General features: G+C 39.9%; 1 protein-coding gene across 2 annotated transcripts in view; it reads left to right on the top strand.

Moving 5' to 3' along the window:
- The window catches only part of WBP1L (WW domain binding protein 1 like), a 61,249-nt gene extending 45,597 nt beyond the window's left edge, over positions 1-15,652 (top strand). For both annotated transcript variants that reach the window (XM_060768303.2, XM_060768304.2), the window contains exons 3-4: positions 10,947-11,108; positions 13,394-15,652. In XM_060768303.2, the coding sequence (XP_060624286.2) occupies positions 10,947-11,108; positions 13,394-14,142 (911 nt within the window). In that variant the 3' untranslated portion in view covers positions 14,143-15,652. The remainder of the gene's footprint in view (positions 1-10,946; positions 11,109-13,393) is intronic.
- Positions 15,653-16,810: the final 1,158 nt, after the last annotated feature.

The following is a 16,810-nucleotide window of genomic DNA, read 5'->3' as shown; positions in this document are numbered from 1 at the left end:
CTGAAAACAGGTTGAAAGCATTTGATCTTAATCCCATTCAAATACAAAGACAGTTACCATTTTGTTTGTGAAGCAATACTTTTGGGTTACAAACAAAATGGTAACTTTCTTTGTATTTGATTTGTCTCAGATGGTCTTTGTTTTAGATGGTCTAAATCTATCTAACAGCTTGTGATCCCTTTATTTTTTTATCAGTTCTAGACTTATCTATGCAATTCTTTTGACACAAAATAAAACATTTTGTTTGATTTTCTGATTTAACATTGTGACACCACTGTGTCTCTAGCTGAAAATTGTATGCCCCTTCCTCGATATTTTTTGTTAAATTTTAGTTGTATTTATTTACCATAAGCAAAGATCTGGATTGGAACAGAAAGATAATATGTTCTGGATACACATTCCCCATGAAACACAAACTCCTGTTTTCAGCTGATGTAATTTGTCAACTGTTTTTTCCCCTTGTTTTTTATAATTAAACTGATAGGAAACTAAATTGGTAGTGACTGAGACATTATGGAATGGAGAGTCAGTAATGTAAAACTACAAGCATGTGAGCTGTACTTAGAATCAGGTACAGCTCACGTGCTTGCCCATCTTTATAACACAAAATCGAACTACTTTTTAAATACTGTTGCTAGTAGTAACTATAGAGGAAGGAGATATGAAGCATTAAAATTAATAAGGTGATATATAAAACCAGGTAATTGCATATATAAGACATATTGTGGGAAAATGTGCAACATTGTTTGAAAGATCATAAAAGTTTTAGACATTTGAAGTGGTAAAGCAGTGAGTGAGAAATAAGAGCTGGATATGGTTTAAAAATGCTGGGGAAAATGGAAGGAAAAAGGAAGAAGGGCCGACCAAGGGCAAGATGGATGGATGGGATCCTTGAAATTACTGGCTTGACCTTGAAGGAGCTGGGGGTGGTGACAGCCGACAGGGAGCTCTGGCGTGAGCTGGTCCATGAGGTCACAAAGAGTCGGAAACGACTGAACAAATGAACAACAACAAATGGTTTTAAAATGAAAAGATTTCAAGGAGTAAAGAGCATTAACAGTAAATGTAAGGAGTTTATGCAAAAGGTTATGGGAAACCAGTACTGAGATTTGAAGATATTGTCTTGAAAATGCTACTGTATGTTGTTTTAGTACTAAAACTCTGGATAAAAGTGAGAGTGATCAGCCTATTTCTGGGGCGAAGCTGTGACTCTGTAAAAGAATCCAGATTATTCTTTTACTGAGCCTATGAAAAAAGCTAAGTATTTCTTAAAAACGTGTTAAAAAGGATATCTATATTAGAAATTAGATATTTGTTTTGAAATAGATACCTCCCAGATTCACCAGGCTAAAAGTTACAAGAACTATCTCCACTGAGTGAGATTTGTAAGGTTTAAAGAGGGTGGAAGGTTGTCCATACAAATTGCACCATGCTATTTTGGCTTTAGTGTGATTTTCTTGCTCTGTCTTTAATTGTTCTGCTTTGGCATAGGAAGGAGGTTAATATTTATTGCTGCTATTTTATTGTTAAGTACAAAATAGAGACTAAAAAGAAAAAAAATCTATTTCTTGCTACTTCATCACACTAGAGACTGAATCCACTTTGAATCTGGTTTCTGCCTCCTGCAGAATTCTGGAGTTTGCAGTTTAATGAGGCTGTTAAAGGTTCCTCCCTAAACTACAAAACCCAGAATTCTCCAGGAAGCAGCAACCAGATTTAAAGTGGATTCATTCTCCAGTGTGATGAGATGACTAGTTTATGTTTGAGAGAAATTCCATATGACTATCCTCCCCAACACAATTAAAGACAGTTCCAGAAGATATACATCTGATAAAACTAGGTTGTTCAGGAAGAATAATCCAGTGATGAAGGTCTTTCTAAACTGGCTTTGTTTTACTAATTTGATTGTGTGTGTGTGTGCGCGCGCGCGCAACGCGCTTTGTTTTTACCTTAGTTGTATCATAACTTTGCAGTTCATAGTACAGGGGTCCTCAAACTAAGGCCCGGGGGCCGGATGCAGCCCTCCAAGGTCATTTACCCGGCCCTTGCTCAATGTCAACCTAAGTCTGAAACTACTTGAAAGCACACAACAACAACAACAACAACCCAATCTCATCAGCCAAAAGCAGGCCCACGCTTCCCAATGAAATACTAATAAGTTTATATTTGTTAAAATTGTTCTTCATTTTAATTATTGTATTCTAAAGTGTTTTTGCACTACAAATAAGATATGTGCAGTGTGCATAGGAATTCATTCATTTTTTTCGAATTATAATCCAGCCCTCCAACAGTTTGAAGGACAGTGACCCGGCCCTCTGTTTACAAAGTTTGAGGACCCCTGTCATAGTAGAAGAAAGATGTCTTTTCAAATTCACAGTATAGTCTCTTAACTAAGACAGCATTATTTGCTCATTGTGGTCTTGGATACAAAAAGAAATATTGCATAAAATACTTTTTCCATGTAGCAGAGAAGATTGCACAGAAGAATTTCTATATTTTGGGTAAAAAAAACAAAACTTTTGGTCTGGTGTGAGTATGTTTACATAAAATGTCCAGGAATGGGGAAGATCTTGTGGTGATATACAGCATTTTTAATAGGTTACATTGATGTATTGAGACAGTGTTACTCACTGAGGACAAGAAAACTGACAGTATAGTTCCTATCAATACTCTTAGCAGCTACACTGAAGTCATTATTTGCTAGTTGACTTCCTTGACCCTCTTTCAGGATAGGTAATCTAAATCTAAGGCCTTCACCTCATATGCTTCTTTTGTGGGTGGACAAACGATTTGCAATGCATTTTGGCTTGGCCATAGTGAGGTTTCCTGTCAATAAAGCAGTGGCTTCTACCCAAGTTTACTGTGAACTCTAGAGCAGACTATTCTGTTCCTGCTCTTGAGCACTAAATGGGAAAACATGTTTTCCCATTTTGCTGAGGATAAAAGGCACTGGCCTCAGTGAGACCTTTGCTTGGAGCCTTGCCACTGGGGAAACATGGAAATACATCCTTCAGTCTGGTAGAAGGCTTTTCTGTGTTTTTAATTTGCTGCGGAATAGAAAGCTTTAGCAGTTAAGGTCTTTATGGGACATCCTGACCAGTCCATTACGCGTGACATGACAGTCTGGAGACAGACTTCTATTCAGCATACATGTCTCGTATATACGGTGTTTCAAAATGATGGACCCAATTTCAAACACATCTATATATATGCATATTTATGTGGACCAATAAAATACTACCTAACATCTATATATTATTTGTATTTTACTATGCCTTTCCTTCTTCCCACCCCTAACACGACACGACACGACATGACACTAAAAAAACCAAAACAAAAAACAAAACCCTCCCAACTGTTTCTCTGTATGGTGGTGAAAATAATTTTTTTTAAAAAAATCGATGGAATAGTTTCTTTTTTTAATGAATCAAATGTTTAAGACCAGGTTTTCATATATTGCCTCTCCCCAAACTGCTTCTAAAAACTGTGTAACAGGAAGACCTTTGTAACACTGTATACAGGATCTGATGATTCCAATTCCTGTTCTTTGTTTCCCTCTCAGTCATTTTTATGGGAATGAGTGTCTTGTGTCTCCTTGGTACTGTGGGAAAAACTTGAAGAAGCAAAATAAGGTTCCAACATGTTGATTGACATGTTTGTATATTTCCTTTCCTGCTCATAATAAACTACAAAACGTAAGAGCTTCCTTACAGTTCAGGGTTCTTTGCGGTTCAGGATCTGTAACCAAAAAAAAGAGAGAGAAAAGAAACTTTGATTTGTAATTTTTGTCTGAATAAAATATGCTTTTCCTATAGCAAACATAATAATTCAATGTTGAAACAGAATTATATATAATAATTTTATTTTCCTAAAGTAACAGAGCAACTTTTAATTTTTCAATCTGTAAATCTAACATTGTTCATTTTTTTCATTTTTTTTTTAATTCAAAAAATTGAGGAAAAAATGCCCTCAAGATTGAAATTTTACACCATTAATCACATTGACTCATTATATTTACATAACGTAATTGCCATCCCTAATATGTTGATGATGCCCAACTCTATCACTCCTTTCAATTTGATACCTTTATAAAACTGATGCCTGGTCCTGGAATACACTAGATGAGGGCAAAAAATTGAGGCTTAATCCAGAGATAAGTATTTCAAGTCAGTCGAAAGACAGATCTGGGGATTCAGTCTGTGTTTACTGGGATTACATTCTCCAAGCAGTCTAGGAATTGGCAGCCTTTTGGTTAGATTTTATCATTGCTGGTGATTTACCAGCTGTGCTAAAGCCTGGCACAGTTAAAGCTAGTGAGCCAAATGTACCAGTTCCTGGAGAAATCACATCTGGATTACTATAGTGCACTTTCTGTAGTAAATGTTATAGTGCGAATAGTGCGAATAGAAACTTCAGTTGGCCCAAAGTGTAAAAGTCAGATTGGCTATGGGGAGCCCTGTGTATCTTGTGTCCAGAATGTTTGAAGGACCATATCTTCCTTTATGAATCCTTTGGAGGTCTAAAATCATTTGGAGAGATGCTTCTCATTGTACCACCACTTTCTCAGGATCATTTGATAGGAACAAAGGATAAGGCCTTTTCAGTGTCTGCTCCCAGACTTTGGCACTTGATCCCTAGGAAACGCATTGCTGTCTTTCTGTAACGTTAAAACATTGTCATGCTGCCAGGCTTCTCGAAACTGACGAGAGTGGGCATTGCTGTTTAATTAATGGTAATGAATTTAATGCGTTTTAATGTTTCACATTTTAATTGTATCAACTGTTTATGTGTGTGTGTGTGCTCTTATTGATTCTTTTGTACAGTTTTTATCCTTACTGTTTTTCTAACATGTAGTTAACCACCTTGAATATCATTAGTGAGAGGAAGGCAGACTGTAAATCATCATCATCCCACCTCCTTGGGTGATGTAAGAGCCCTGTGTTTCTATAGCTGACAAATCTTGCTTAGCTTCCTCTTACTCTTCAACATATCCTGTAAGCAGTTCTTACTGTTTCACTTCTCTTTCTTGAGACCAACTTACTGGGAACAATTGATGAAAGAGTTGTAGAAGAGGCACCAGAATATTTTGTCCTGGGAAACTTTTGTCATGTTGGGAAGGGGGTGTTGCTGCCCCTTGTGTTTTTGACATACTGCAGTTGCCCTTCTGGAATCTAGTATAGTTGACTGGTAAGGCTCTCTCCATCAACAATACATGGAATCAGGGTCTCCTTGTAGAGTTGTGAAGGTTTAAAGCTGTCAGAGCAGAACAAGAAAGTGGTATCTGTTATTAGCATTTTGTTCAACCCTTTTGTTTGGTCTTATCACTTGCATTGTGCTTGCAGGGTTCAATACAGAAATTGGTACATTCTCCAGGTGACTGGCCAGAACTGTAGGGTCACAAAATCCCTATTCCAGCTAAAAGAAAACCTCCCTTTTTTGCTGTGTCCAATAATGAATCAAAATTGAGACTCTGTGTCAAAACCCCTTTTTGAAAATCAAGCTGTAATCAGGATAGGGGCCTTCAGATCTTTCTGCTGATTTCAGGCTTCATTGAGTTCCCACTCCACCTTTTTGGGCTCCCCCCATCAAATAGTAATGTCCCTTATTATTCAATTTTTGTTGGTTTCCCAGCTTTTCCACACATACACACACACACAGAGTGTTTTGAATGTTGCCATGTATCAGTTTTATTGGCTCAAAAAGATTTGAACTAAATAATGCAATTTTTTACCTTTGGCCATTAGTATTGGAATTTGAACACCAAGAAGTTGAATGTGTTCCTTGAGTTGAAAGAGATACCACAATGTCTAGATAAATAACATTTACTTTGATTTATTTCCATTGTTTCATTCTTAGAACCTTTTTTGTCTAGAATTGCATTGTGTGATACCGAAGAATATAGCTGCTTATAGTTACCATCTCTGATACTGAATTATTTTAATTTATTACTATAATAACACAGTATTTTTATTTTCAGAAAACATACAAGATTGCTTTTTCTGTATTACCTGATACATTCAGTTTCCTCAAAATATTAAGGCTGGTTTGTTTAATGTATTGTCAAAGGCTTTCATGGCCGGGTTATTGTAGGTTTTTTGGGCTGAAGTTCTAGAAGCATTCTCCTAATGTTTCACCTGCATCTATGGCAGATATCCTCAGAGGTTGTGAGATCTGTTAGAAACTAGGAAAATTGCATTTATATGTCTTTGGAAAGAACTCTTGTCCCTTGGAGCTAAGTGTGAATGTTTCAATTGGCCACCTTGATTAACATTTGATGGCCTGACAGTTTTTAGGAGTGGCATGTTACTGCCTGGCAGAATCCTTTGTTGAGAGGTGATTAGCTGTCCCTGATTGTTTCTTGTCTGGAGTTCCCCTGTGTTTGAGTGTTGCTCTTTATTTAATGTTATAATTTTAGAGTTTTTAAATCCTGTAGCAAGATTTTGTTCATTTTTATGGTTTCTTCCTTTCTGTTGAAATTGTTGACATGCTTGTGGATTTCAGTGGCTTCTCTGTGTAGCCTGACATGGTAGTTGTCAGGCTACATTTCGGTGTTCTCAGATAATACTCTATGTCCAGGTTAGTTCATCAGGTGCTCTGCTATGGTTGACTTCTCTGGTTGAAGTAGTCTGCAGTGCCTAAATAAATAAAGAACAACACTCAAACACAGGGGAACTCCAGACAAGAAACAACCAGGGACAGCTAATCACCTCTTAACAAGGGATTCCCCCACAAGCCACACCTAAAAACCGTCAGGCCATCAAATGCTAATCAAGGTGGCTAATTGAAACATTCACACCTAGCTCCAACAGACAAGAGTTCTTTCCACATATATATAAACCTAATTTTCCTAGTTTCTAACAGACCTCATAACCTCTGAGGATGCCTGGTTTGGTAAGGCACTCTTCCAGGGAATTCTAAATGTCCCTCCTCTAAAAGTCCAAAATTCAAGATTCCATAGGATGTTGCCACGACAGTTAAAGTAGAAGCATAGCAGTATAACTGTGTAGTGTGAAAGAGCCATGGCTTTCCTCTCATGCATCAAAATTAAGGAAGGGCCGCATGATACCTTTTCAAGCACTGAGCTTAGTCTTTCTACTGAACTAAGATCAAGTTTCAAGACTGGATGTATTGCATCTTGATCTCAGACAATGTTTTGTGACATTTTTGCATGTCTAATTAGATATCTTCTTTTGGAGGAAATGAACACCTTTTAAGATGGACAGTTTCTATCATCTATTTGCATTATAGCTCAAAAACCCTTACGGTACCTTCTATCCATGATACAGCCCAAGGCAACAATGTATGAGATTGCCAAGTAGTTTCCCAACCATAAAAGTCATCACACTGATGCTGTTACCCCAGGAAAAAAGCCTCATCGATGATTTCAGGTCATAAAGAGAGTCTTGCCTAACCCTACACCCATCAAATGTTTTGTGCCTACAAGCCCAGTTGTCCCCAAAATACCATGACTAATGTGTGTTGCACATCATGAGGAGACAGGAAAGCCTAGAGAAGACAATTATGCTGGGGAAAGTGGAAGGCAAAAGGAAGAGGGGCTGACTAAGGACAAGATGAATGGATGGCATCCTTGAAGTGACTGGACTGACCTTGAAGGAGCTGGGGGTGGTGACGGCCGACAGGGAGCTCTGGCGTGGACTGTTCCATGAGGTCACGAAGAGTCGGAGACGACTGAACGAATGAACAACAACACAAATGTGTGTTGCTTGAGGATGATGGGAACTGTAGATGCATCTAGTGCATGCTAGGTTGAGAAGGATTCTGCTACACCTAATAAACTTGTATTTACTATCAGAAATATGAAAAATTAATTAGGTATTTTTAATTACAAAAATGTGAGTCAAGCACTGAAAGAGCTAGTAGGCCAAATCCTGCTAGAGTCAGTGGTCCAAAGCTAGTGTTGTCCTGAGGAGAGTGAATAGACCGAAGCCTGTTAGAGTTTGTGAGCCAAAGCTAGTGTCGTCCTGAGGAGTATGATGTAAACCTCTCTGTGAGAGAAGCCTCATGTGAGAAAGCTCCAGTATGAGAAAGCTCCAGTATGCTGTGTGTAAAGCTACTATGTGTTTGTTTATTTGTGTTATGGAAACCTTGTTGTTGTAAATAGTGCAACCACATTATTTTACTTCCTATGGAAGAGATAACATTGGTCTCTGTGTTTTTGTTCTTTTTATCACTTTGGGCTACTGGTGCTGGGTCATGCTGCTGCTAATAAGTTACTCTGCTGTACATTTATGAGAAGGGTCTTTTGTTGATAACCCCACTTGCCCAACATTTAGGTAAAGGTAAAGGTAGTCCCCTGACATTAAGTCCAGTCATGTCTGACTCTGGGGTGTGGTGCTCATCTCCATTTCTAAGCCGAAGAGCCAGCGTTGTCCGTAGACACTTCCAAGGTCATGTGGCCGGCATGACTGCATGGAGCGCTGTTACCTTCCCGCCCAACATTTACTACATGTTTATTACATAAGGGCCTTTCTTTTTGAAACAATTTTACTTTTCAAAGATTTGTATGCAGATAATTGCTTTCAAGCACGTTCTGTGTGTTCATCATGCAACTTCTTGGTGTCCTGTGTTGTTACTTGCTACTTTTATTTGCAGAGGCACATATTTTGTTACAGATCAATTAGCAAATAGTTATAATCATTCCAAATTTTATGTCATGCCAGGTTTTTAGTCTATAAGAGCCTAAAATGAAACTGTCTTTTCAGTAACTATTTGTTGTAGTAGAGCCTGTGGGTAACGTTATAAACAGTAGTATGGTTGCCAGAAGGGAGAAAAGGGTTATTCAGGGGCAGGAATCTGATGATGAGCAGCAGAGAAGGAGGATCCGGGACATATTTACAGCACCTACAGATGAGGAGTCATTTGAGGGATTCTCTGGGGATGATGGGTCAGTGAGTGAAGGAGAAGAAGGAGACACCATGGATTGGACTAAGATAAGGGAAGTGCAAGCTATTTGTGAGGAGCCAACAACTAGTGATACTTTATGGGGTTCTCTGGGGGTGAAGACTGGCAATCAAGGGATCCAACTAAGTCTTGGGGGAACCTAAGTCTTGAAAGGTGATGGAGGAATTGGAGGGAAGGACAAGGGAATTCACGTGGGGAGCTGGGAGCAGCTGCAGGGGATAATGATGGGGCGGTTGTCAGTTCATCTTCTGATGATGATTTGTAAATAAAAGTGAGTTCAGGGGTGATGGGTCCTTGCAGAATGCAAGGTGTTGATGAACGTTTGTGTGTTGGGTGCTGTGTATTGGAAAAGATTCTTGTAGACTTGCTGCTGCCTGTTTTGTGTTTGGCGTTGGTATAGGATCTGCAGTTAGGACCTCCTGATCGTTTTAGTGTTATTAACCCGGATTGGTGAATGTGGACTTCTCCCTTCCTGGACCTGGATTGGTTTGGCTAAAGACGCTGCTTCTGCGGATACTGGAGCAGCGCTGTTTCGGATTTCTCCAGCTTTAACCCTGGACTTCGGCTGACTGACGATGCTTCTCTTCCTGCGGCCCCTCCTTTTGTTAACCATTTGTGTACTGTGCCTTTCTGTTTTGCCCCAGAGCGCTTTGTTTGATTCGTTGGTTTTGCATCCAGTTAATCTGGATTATATTTCTGTTAACCTTTTTGGACCAGGTCTGGTTTGTTTCTTGAGTTTTGACCAGTTGCACTGCATTTAAGTACCTCTGCATCCTTTTTCTTTTGTTTTTATAAACTGTTTTGAAGCCACTTTTGAGTCTGGCCCTTTAAGGTGTCTGTGATTCCAACACTATGACTAGGTAAAGGTGGGATGAAGGCAGCTTCTGTTCTATAAAATGCATAATTCACACATCCGAAACAAAAATGTCCAAATGTGCCTGACAGATATTTATGAATCTATATATTATACAGGTATTCTCAGTAGACTGCTAGAATTGGCACATCTCTTGTATGTGTATAAACAAATGCCAAATGTGGATTTGTTGCTGCCTAAAATCCGAAGCTAGATGAGAGAGGAAGCAAAACAAATCTCAGAAACTCAAAATGGTACTGAAAATATATGTTGAACTTTAATAAAATAGAATTTTATTTATATCATTGACAGTTTTATTCTTGACAATTTTTGTGCTCCCCCACCTGCGCTCTTAGGCTATTAAGCTTAATGACTGTGAATTCCATATATTGAGTGCATTTTAAGAGGAATTACCTTTCTTAATCATACCTTCAGGATATGTGTATAAAGTGTTTATGAAGCAGAAATTAATTACAGGTTTAAACTTGGGTCCCTGCTCCAAAATATTTCATTATATAAAGACATACAAATGACAGCTATTCCAAAATCAGAAAAAAATATGAAATCCAAAATACTTCTGATCCCAAGAATTTTGGATAAGAGATATTTGACAAGTATGCGATTGCACCATAACTACATGTGCAGTTCTCTGTCCTTCCTCTTTCTCTTTCCACCACAGCTGACTACCAGTCAATCTAGATGGCATTAAGTCCCTGTGAAAGTTGTTATAATGCAATCTAATGTAACATTTTATGTCTGTTGTGGGGGCACCATGACCAGTGCCACTAGCTGTCATCACCCCATATTTTTGGCAGGCATCAAATTACTGGCCTGATATTCCAGTTTGAAATTAAAACTGTAACAACATTGAAGGTCAGATTCAAGGCTTCCCTTCAAAAGGATAGCAAATTTATTTAAATTAGCTTTCCTGAATCACTATAATGCCCTTGAATACATGGACGGGGTGATATCTCTTGAACGTGCACCTTTGAGAACTGCTTTGTCTCCCGTCCCACAGTAGCTGATCCATACAAGGTCTTGCAGCTGGTACACAATTCTGCCTAAAGATCACCTGGTTGCTTACATAGCTGCAGAATGTCTTCTCCTGAAGAAGAAACATGCCCACTGAAATTTACTCATCCAACACCCTCTTTCTTTGCTTTCTCCACAGGGTTCTGGCTAGTATGGACGATCATCATCATACTGAGTTGCTGTTGTGTTTGCCATCACCGACGCGCAAAGCATAGACTTCAGGCCCAACAACGGCAGCATGAGATTAACCTGATTGCCTACCGGGAAGCACATAACTACTCCACTCTGCCATTTTATTTCCGTATGTACTGCATGCAAGGAGCAGACTGCCTTTTAAAGAACAAGATCAAAACATTGCTGTGTTGGGTGGGTTCAACCTGTCCAGCTGAGAGTCACAGCCAAAGTGGTGGGAAGGGATGTAGAGGTGGGCGTGTGACTGGTGCGGAGAAGGTGGCACACGGTAGCTACCTAGAAGACTCAGCCCTGTCCTTCTTGTCATCTTGACTGAACTGGCTCAAATCAGCATTGCCTCTAACCCTGTTTTTAAAGCAAGGTCTGAATTCTGTGGATAAAATGACCAGGTTGCCTAGATAAAGATCTGAAGTGACTTTACCTTTGGCATTTGACTTATTTTCCAGCCTTTAACAGTTCATCAGATTGCTGTAAAAGGAGGAAGTGGTTTAGTGAATTGGGTTTTGATAGCAACAGTTACAAAGCTAAAGTTGAAATCTCCTTCCCACACGTTTTCCTTTGTAAAGTTGACACAGCAGTAGTGTGGTTGGAAGCAGTGTGTGCAAAGTGATAGGAGCAGACAATAATAATAATAATAATAATAATAATAATAATAATATAATAATAACAATAACAATAACAACAACAACTTTATTCAAAGGGACTCGGGGCAGCTAACGTGGGAACCAGGCCCAGAATAAACAAGGGTTACAAAGTAACACAATTAGAACATATAACAATAAAATACAAGTAAAAACAATAAAATCAAAACAGTAAAAATATCTTTAAAAATATTTCAATCAACATCATAACCAGTAGCCAGGAAAAGTGGGCATGCTCAGATTGGATAGGGCAGGGCAAGGCCTTGTACAAACGCAAAGCTATAGGGCTGGGCCGGAAGTAAAGTGCTAGGAAGTCAAAACCATAAGTTAGAGTTAGCAGTCTTAATCAGACGCTAAACCGTTATTCAAAGGAACATAACCAGTAGCCAGGAAAAGTGTGTATGGTCAGGTTTAATAAGGCAGGGCAAGGACTTGTGCAAATGCAAAATTGTAGGGCCGGGCCAGAAGTAAAGTGCTGGGAGGTCAAACCATTAGTTAAGGTTGGGCAGTCCTAATCAGGCACTAAACCATTATTCAAAGGCACATTGGAACATCCAGGTTTTCAAGTCTTTCTGGAAAGTGGACAGGGTTGGGGTTAATCTAATCTTCCTGGGGAGAGAATTCCAGAGCTGGGGGGCCATCACAGAAAAGGCCCTCTCTCTCATCCCCACCAACCGTGCTTGTGATGGAGGTGGGAGCAAGAGAAGGGCCTCCTCGGCAGATATTAGGGTTCATAAAGGGAGATACGCAGGAGATACGCAGGGCCGGAACCTTCCAGATCACATGTAGGGTGCTGTGACCAAAGGCATGGGTGAACTGTGGCTCTCCAGATGTTTTGGATTTCAACTCCCACAGCCTGTAAGCTGGCTGGGATTTCTTAAAATTGGTTCAAAATACCTGGGGGGCCAAAGTTTGTCCATTTGTACTGATGACTGATATCACCTTATTTTGCCTCTTCTGTTTCTAACAATTTTAAAAAATACAACAGAGGTGCTTCATCCATTCAATCTCCTTTCTTACCATATCCTATCTAAAAGGAGAAAATAAGATTGGGAGAGGGAAATGGTTTGCCAGAACAGGCAGAAAGATCAGGGATAAGAAGGGCTGTATTGTTGAAAAAAAAGAAGATAATGGTGTAAGGGGTAGTTTATTTCTGAGAAAACCCTCTGTAATTGTTGTTGTTATTATTATTACTATTATTTCTTACCTGCTTCTACCCATGGATCGAAGCATAAAACAACAACAGATGAAACATTTGACATCACAAAAAAGAGCCTATAAGACAAAAATGCATTCATGGGCAGTTTGTGGTTGCAGAGACAAAAGTGACTTCAAATGGGATCCATCTTTTTGAAGTCTATTGTTCAATATTGAATTCTTAGGCTTACGTTGGTAGCAGGACATCATACATTCATTCCGGTTCTTCCCAGATTCCCTCTCTGAACTTTTGTCTAGTCCCCAGAGAGACAATAGAAATCATATCTACATTAGAAGCTCCCAAAAATTTGTCTCAGATTATATATACAGCATCTGGGTTTAGGCTGTTTTGCTTGAATTTCTTCCATGTATAGAATGAGGCAGTTACTGCTTCCTAAAATATGTCAGAATGGGATTTTAAAAATCAGTGTAAATAATAGACAAATGCCAAAGGGGTGCTGCATTTTTAGAGGTATATCTGTTTTTTTGTCAACATTGAATTTTGATAGATCAAAATAATCTGGTAGTAACTTGTCCTCCCTGCCTCCCCATTTAGGATTTTTGCCAAATTATTTACTACCTCCCTATGAGGAAGTGGTGAATCGACCTCCGACCCCTCCCCCACCATATAGTGCCTTACATCAGCAATGTATCCCGCCTGGTGGTGGCAGTGCAACACCGGACACAAGAAACCTACAGCCATCCCAGACGGGGGGCTCTCTGTCGGGAGCAGGAAGCAATAACGGAAGCACGGACACCACTGCCTCCCTCAACATTGGGGATCCCGAATCCTCCGCCCCGCTAGATGAACGATCAACCACCAAAGCAGCCAGTGGTGAGCCAAGGAACTCCAACAGCCAAGCAGAGTTAGAAGAAGTTCCTGACCATGTATCCTGTCCTGATAAAGAGTCAGAGTGCAAGGAAGAACTGCTTAAAGATTACAACTCAGAAAGCTTAGACCACAGCAGCGCCTTCTCCGATGCTAAAGACAAGACTCCGGGCAGACACCGAAGGTTCACCGGTGACTCGGGCATTGAAATCTGCATCTGTAACCAGGACCACCATGACAGTGATCTCAAAGAGTTGGATGGACTCATTGATGACAGGCCCATGGATTTCTGTGACAGCTGCAGTGGCCGCCCTCCCCACGGGGATGAGGAAGAAGGGCTTTTCAATGTCTCGGATGAGCAGCAGCCAGAGCATAACCACCACCACCAACTTCCCCGACAGCCTGCATGCGTGCTTCTGAACACCATAAATGAGCAGGACTCTCCAAATTCTCATGCCAATACATCCCCCAGCTAAAACCATAATGGTTAGAAGGGAAGATCTAAAGGATAAATCCAACTTCACAACCAAAAACAAGTTGGTTCACATTTTTTCTTCGGATGTAACCATGGGAATAACTGTACATCTGTGGTGGAGAAGGCAGAAACTCCTAAGGTTTTCTTTTTCCTAAATGGACCCCCCTCTTCTCCATCTGGTTGGGGGCTTGAGATATAATGTGTGACAGGAGTGTGCAAGACTTTTTTCTGCTTCTGGTTTTGGTGATGGTTTAGTCGGTTAGTAGTTTTATTAAAAGTTTTCAAGATCTTTTTCATGTTATGGTCAGAAAGACTTGATCTGACCATATGAGAACAAGGACTAGCTTACCTTTCCAGGTGTCTTCCCAGAAGCTGGTGGCATTGGACGGCCTTGGCCGTTCTGTCTGGTTAGTGTTGTTGAAGGGTTAGAATTAATTCCCGGAGGTGTGTGGGTGGTTGTAGGTTTCTTTTTTTAAATCAATACAGTGCTGTAATCTTTGGTGCATTGTTGATTATAGCAACCTGTAAGAAACGTTTTCCTCTTGAAGCTGATGACTGTCAAGGACCAGTTTCTTCCTTTATCCCCAGTCCCCCCAAAGAACTCTTAGCCTGAAACATAATGTTTATGCAAAGAGGGGTTGCAGATTGTTGCCTTTTGTTTTTATTTTCATAGGCTGACGTATTCCTTCAGTTGATGCCTCTAAAGAGCACAGCTATGAATTGAGCCTCTCTGCCTTTTTCCAGTACTGTGGTCTCTTTAAATAACATTCAGCTGGTGTGCTTCAACGCAAAAGGGCAGGGACTTTGCAACTTTAGGCCAGCACACTAGTTAAAGTGACAAAACAAAACCAAACACATACACACAAACAAAGAACAGGGCTTTTTGGCCGGCGTGCCTTCAGGTTTCAGTGATGCTTGTTGAACAAATGGAGGCAAGACTCCGTCCACTGCAAAAGGATGACTTTCAGCATCAACGTGGAAGACCTGTGCAGTATTTTCTTTTCTAGTCCAAATGTTAGTGTGATTTTCAAAAGTGACCACTTTAAAAAGAACTGAGTGTCTGTGTTTCTCTCTCTTGATAGCAGCAACAGGCTACTGTATAATGTCTGTGAGTGTGTATGTGTGTCTGACTGCAGTACATGCATGTGTGTTTCCTATTGGTGACATGAAACTTGCTGCTGTAAGACTGCAAAAAGCAAACAAAAAAACCTGTTGCTTTGCTTTAACCAAACAGTGAACTTTTGTTAGTAATGACCCCAAAAGGGGAAAGGTGGAAAACCCTCAAAACAGCTGAAACTAACATTCCCTGGAGCGTTCCTGTGGAAGAGAGCAAGGCTTGGTTTCTATATTAGTGTGATAGAGTTTTGTTTTGGTTCCTCCTTTCCCCTCTTCTTTAATTACGGTTGTCTAGGTCATTTATTGTAATAAAACGGACTCAGATTTGATTGCTTGAAACCAAAATCCGTTTGGGACATGGTGTAATCCCAAATATAATGCCTTTTTTCTGATAATTTATGCTCTTGTGTCTCATTTTCGCTGCGGATAACCAGGGTTGTACATCTGGGTGAAAGAATAATCATTTATTTTTTGCGTTTTGCAAGACACATCTCAAGCATGAACTTTGTTTAGTCTATATTGTCTAGACATGGATTGACACAGAGAGAACACATGGTTATCTTTAATAGAGAATATAGATTATTCTTTAAGGTAGGTGTCTATATGTGTGCACGCCTGAAAGTAAATATATACAGTGTATTGGAGATAGGTTTAGCACTTCTCCACTCAACCATCCTTCATATATGTACTACAACAACCAGGGGCAGCTCAACCCATTACGCAAAGTAAGCATTTGCAGTATAGTTGATTTTGTCCAGGGATGCTCTTGAGGCGCTCTTGGGGGGAAATAGACCTTGACATATGCAAGTTGTAGTTACTGGGATGTATAGTTCACCTACAATCAAAGAGCATTCTGAACTCCACCAATGATGGAAATGAACCAAATATGGCACACAGAACTCCCACGTCGAACAGAAAATATATATCAGTGATAGGTTGGGGGGGGGGGGAATATTGTTCGCTTGCCATTGAAAATTACCCAGGGCCGCCTCTGACAACAACAATGGACTTCCATCCTCCATTTTTTAAATCAAAAGTTCCTTTCTTTACTGTAGAGGTGGACAACAATGGAGGGAACAGGGGCCATTTCTGCCCTGCATTCAGTGCCCACACAGGAGGCAACAGTGAGGCGTTTCATTAAGACAGAAGTGATGTGATGTCACTTCTGCTGCACTTTAGCTGATCTTTTTCTTTTTGAGAGTGGTTTGGAGGCTCTGCGGGGTTGAAGAAAAGAAACCATCAAATCTTCAATGTTTTTGGACAAAAAAAATCTTAGTGCATTGGAGGATACAGGATGGCACAGAGTCCCAAGGATCACACCTCATTCACCCCGATCGAATGGGTATGATACATTTTCTGCCTATTTAAATTCCCATCTCCCCAATTCTCAGGCAAGTCATTTTGCCAAAGCAGGAAATCCAACTGAAGTCAATTCCATTCTGGGTAATGTCAAGAAGACTCCATGGGTCTAGAACAATAAAATTGCTCCCTCTGGTCCCACAGAAAGCATGGGAAGCATTTCGATTTAAAAAGAAAAAAAATCCATAAACATT

The sequence above is a fragment of the Anolis sagrei genome, chromosome 3 (genome assembly GCF_037176765.1).
Source record: "Anolis sagrei isolate rAnoSag1 chromosome 3, rAnoSag1.mat, whole genome shotgun sequence".
NCBI lineage: Eukaryota > Metazoa > Chordata > Lepidosauria > Squamata > Dactyloidae > Anolis > Anolis sagrei.
The sequence above is the reverse complement of the archived record's forward strand: the minus strand, read 5'-3'. Positions and strand labels throughout refer to the sequence as shown.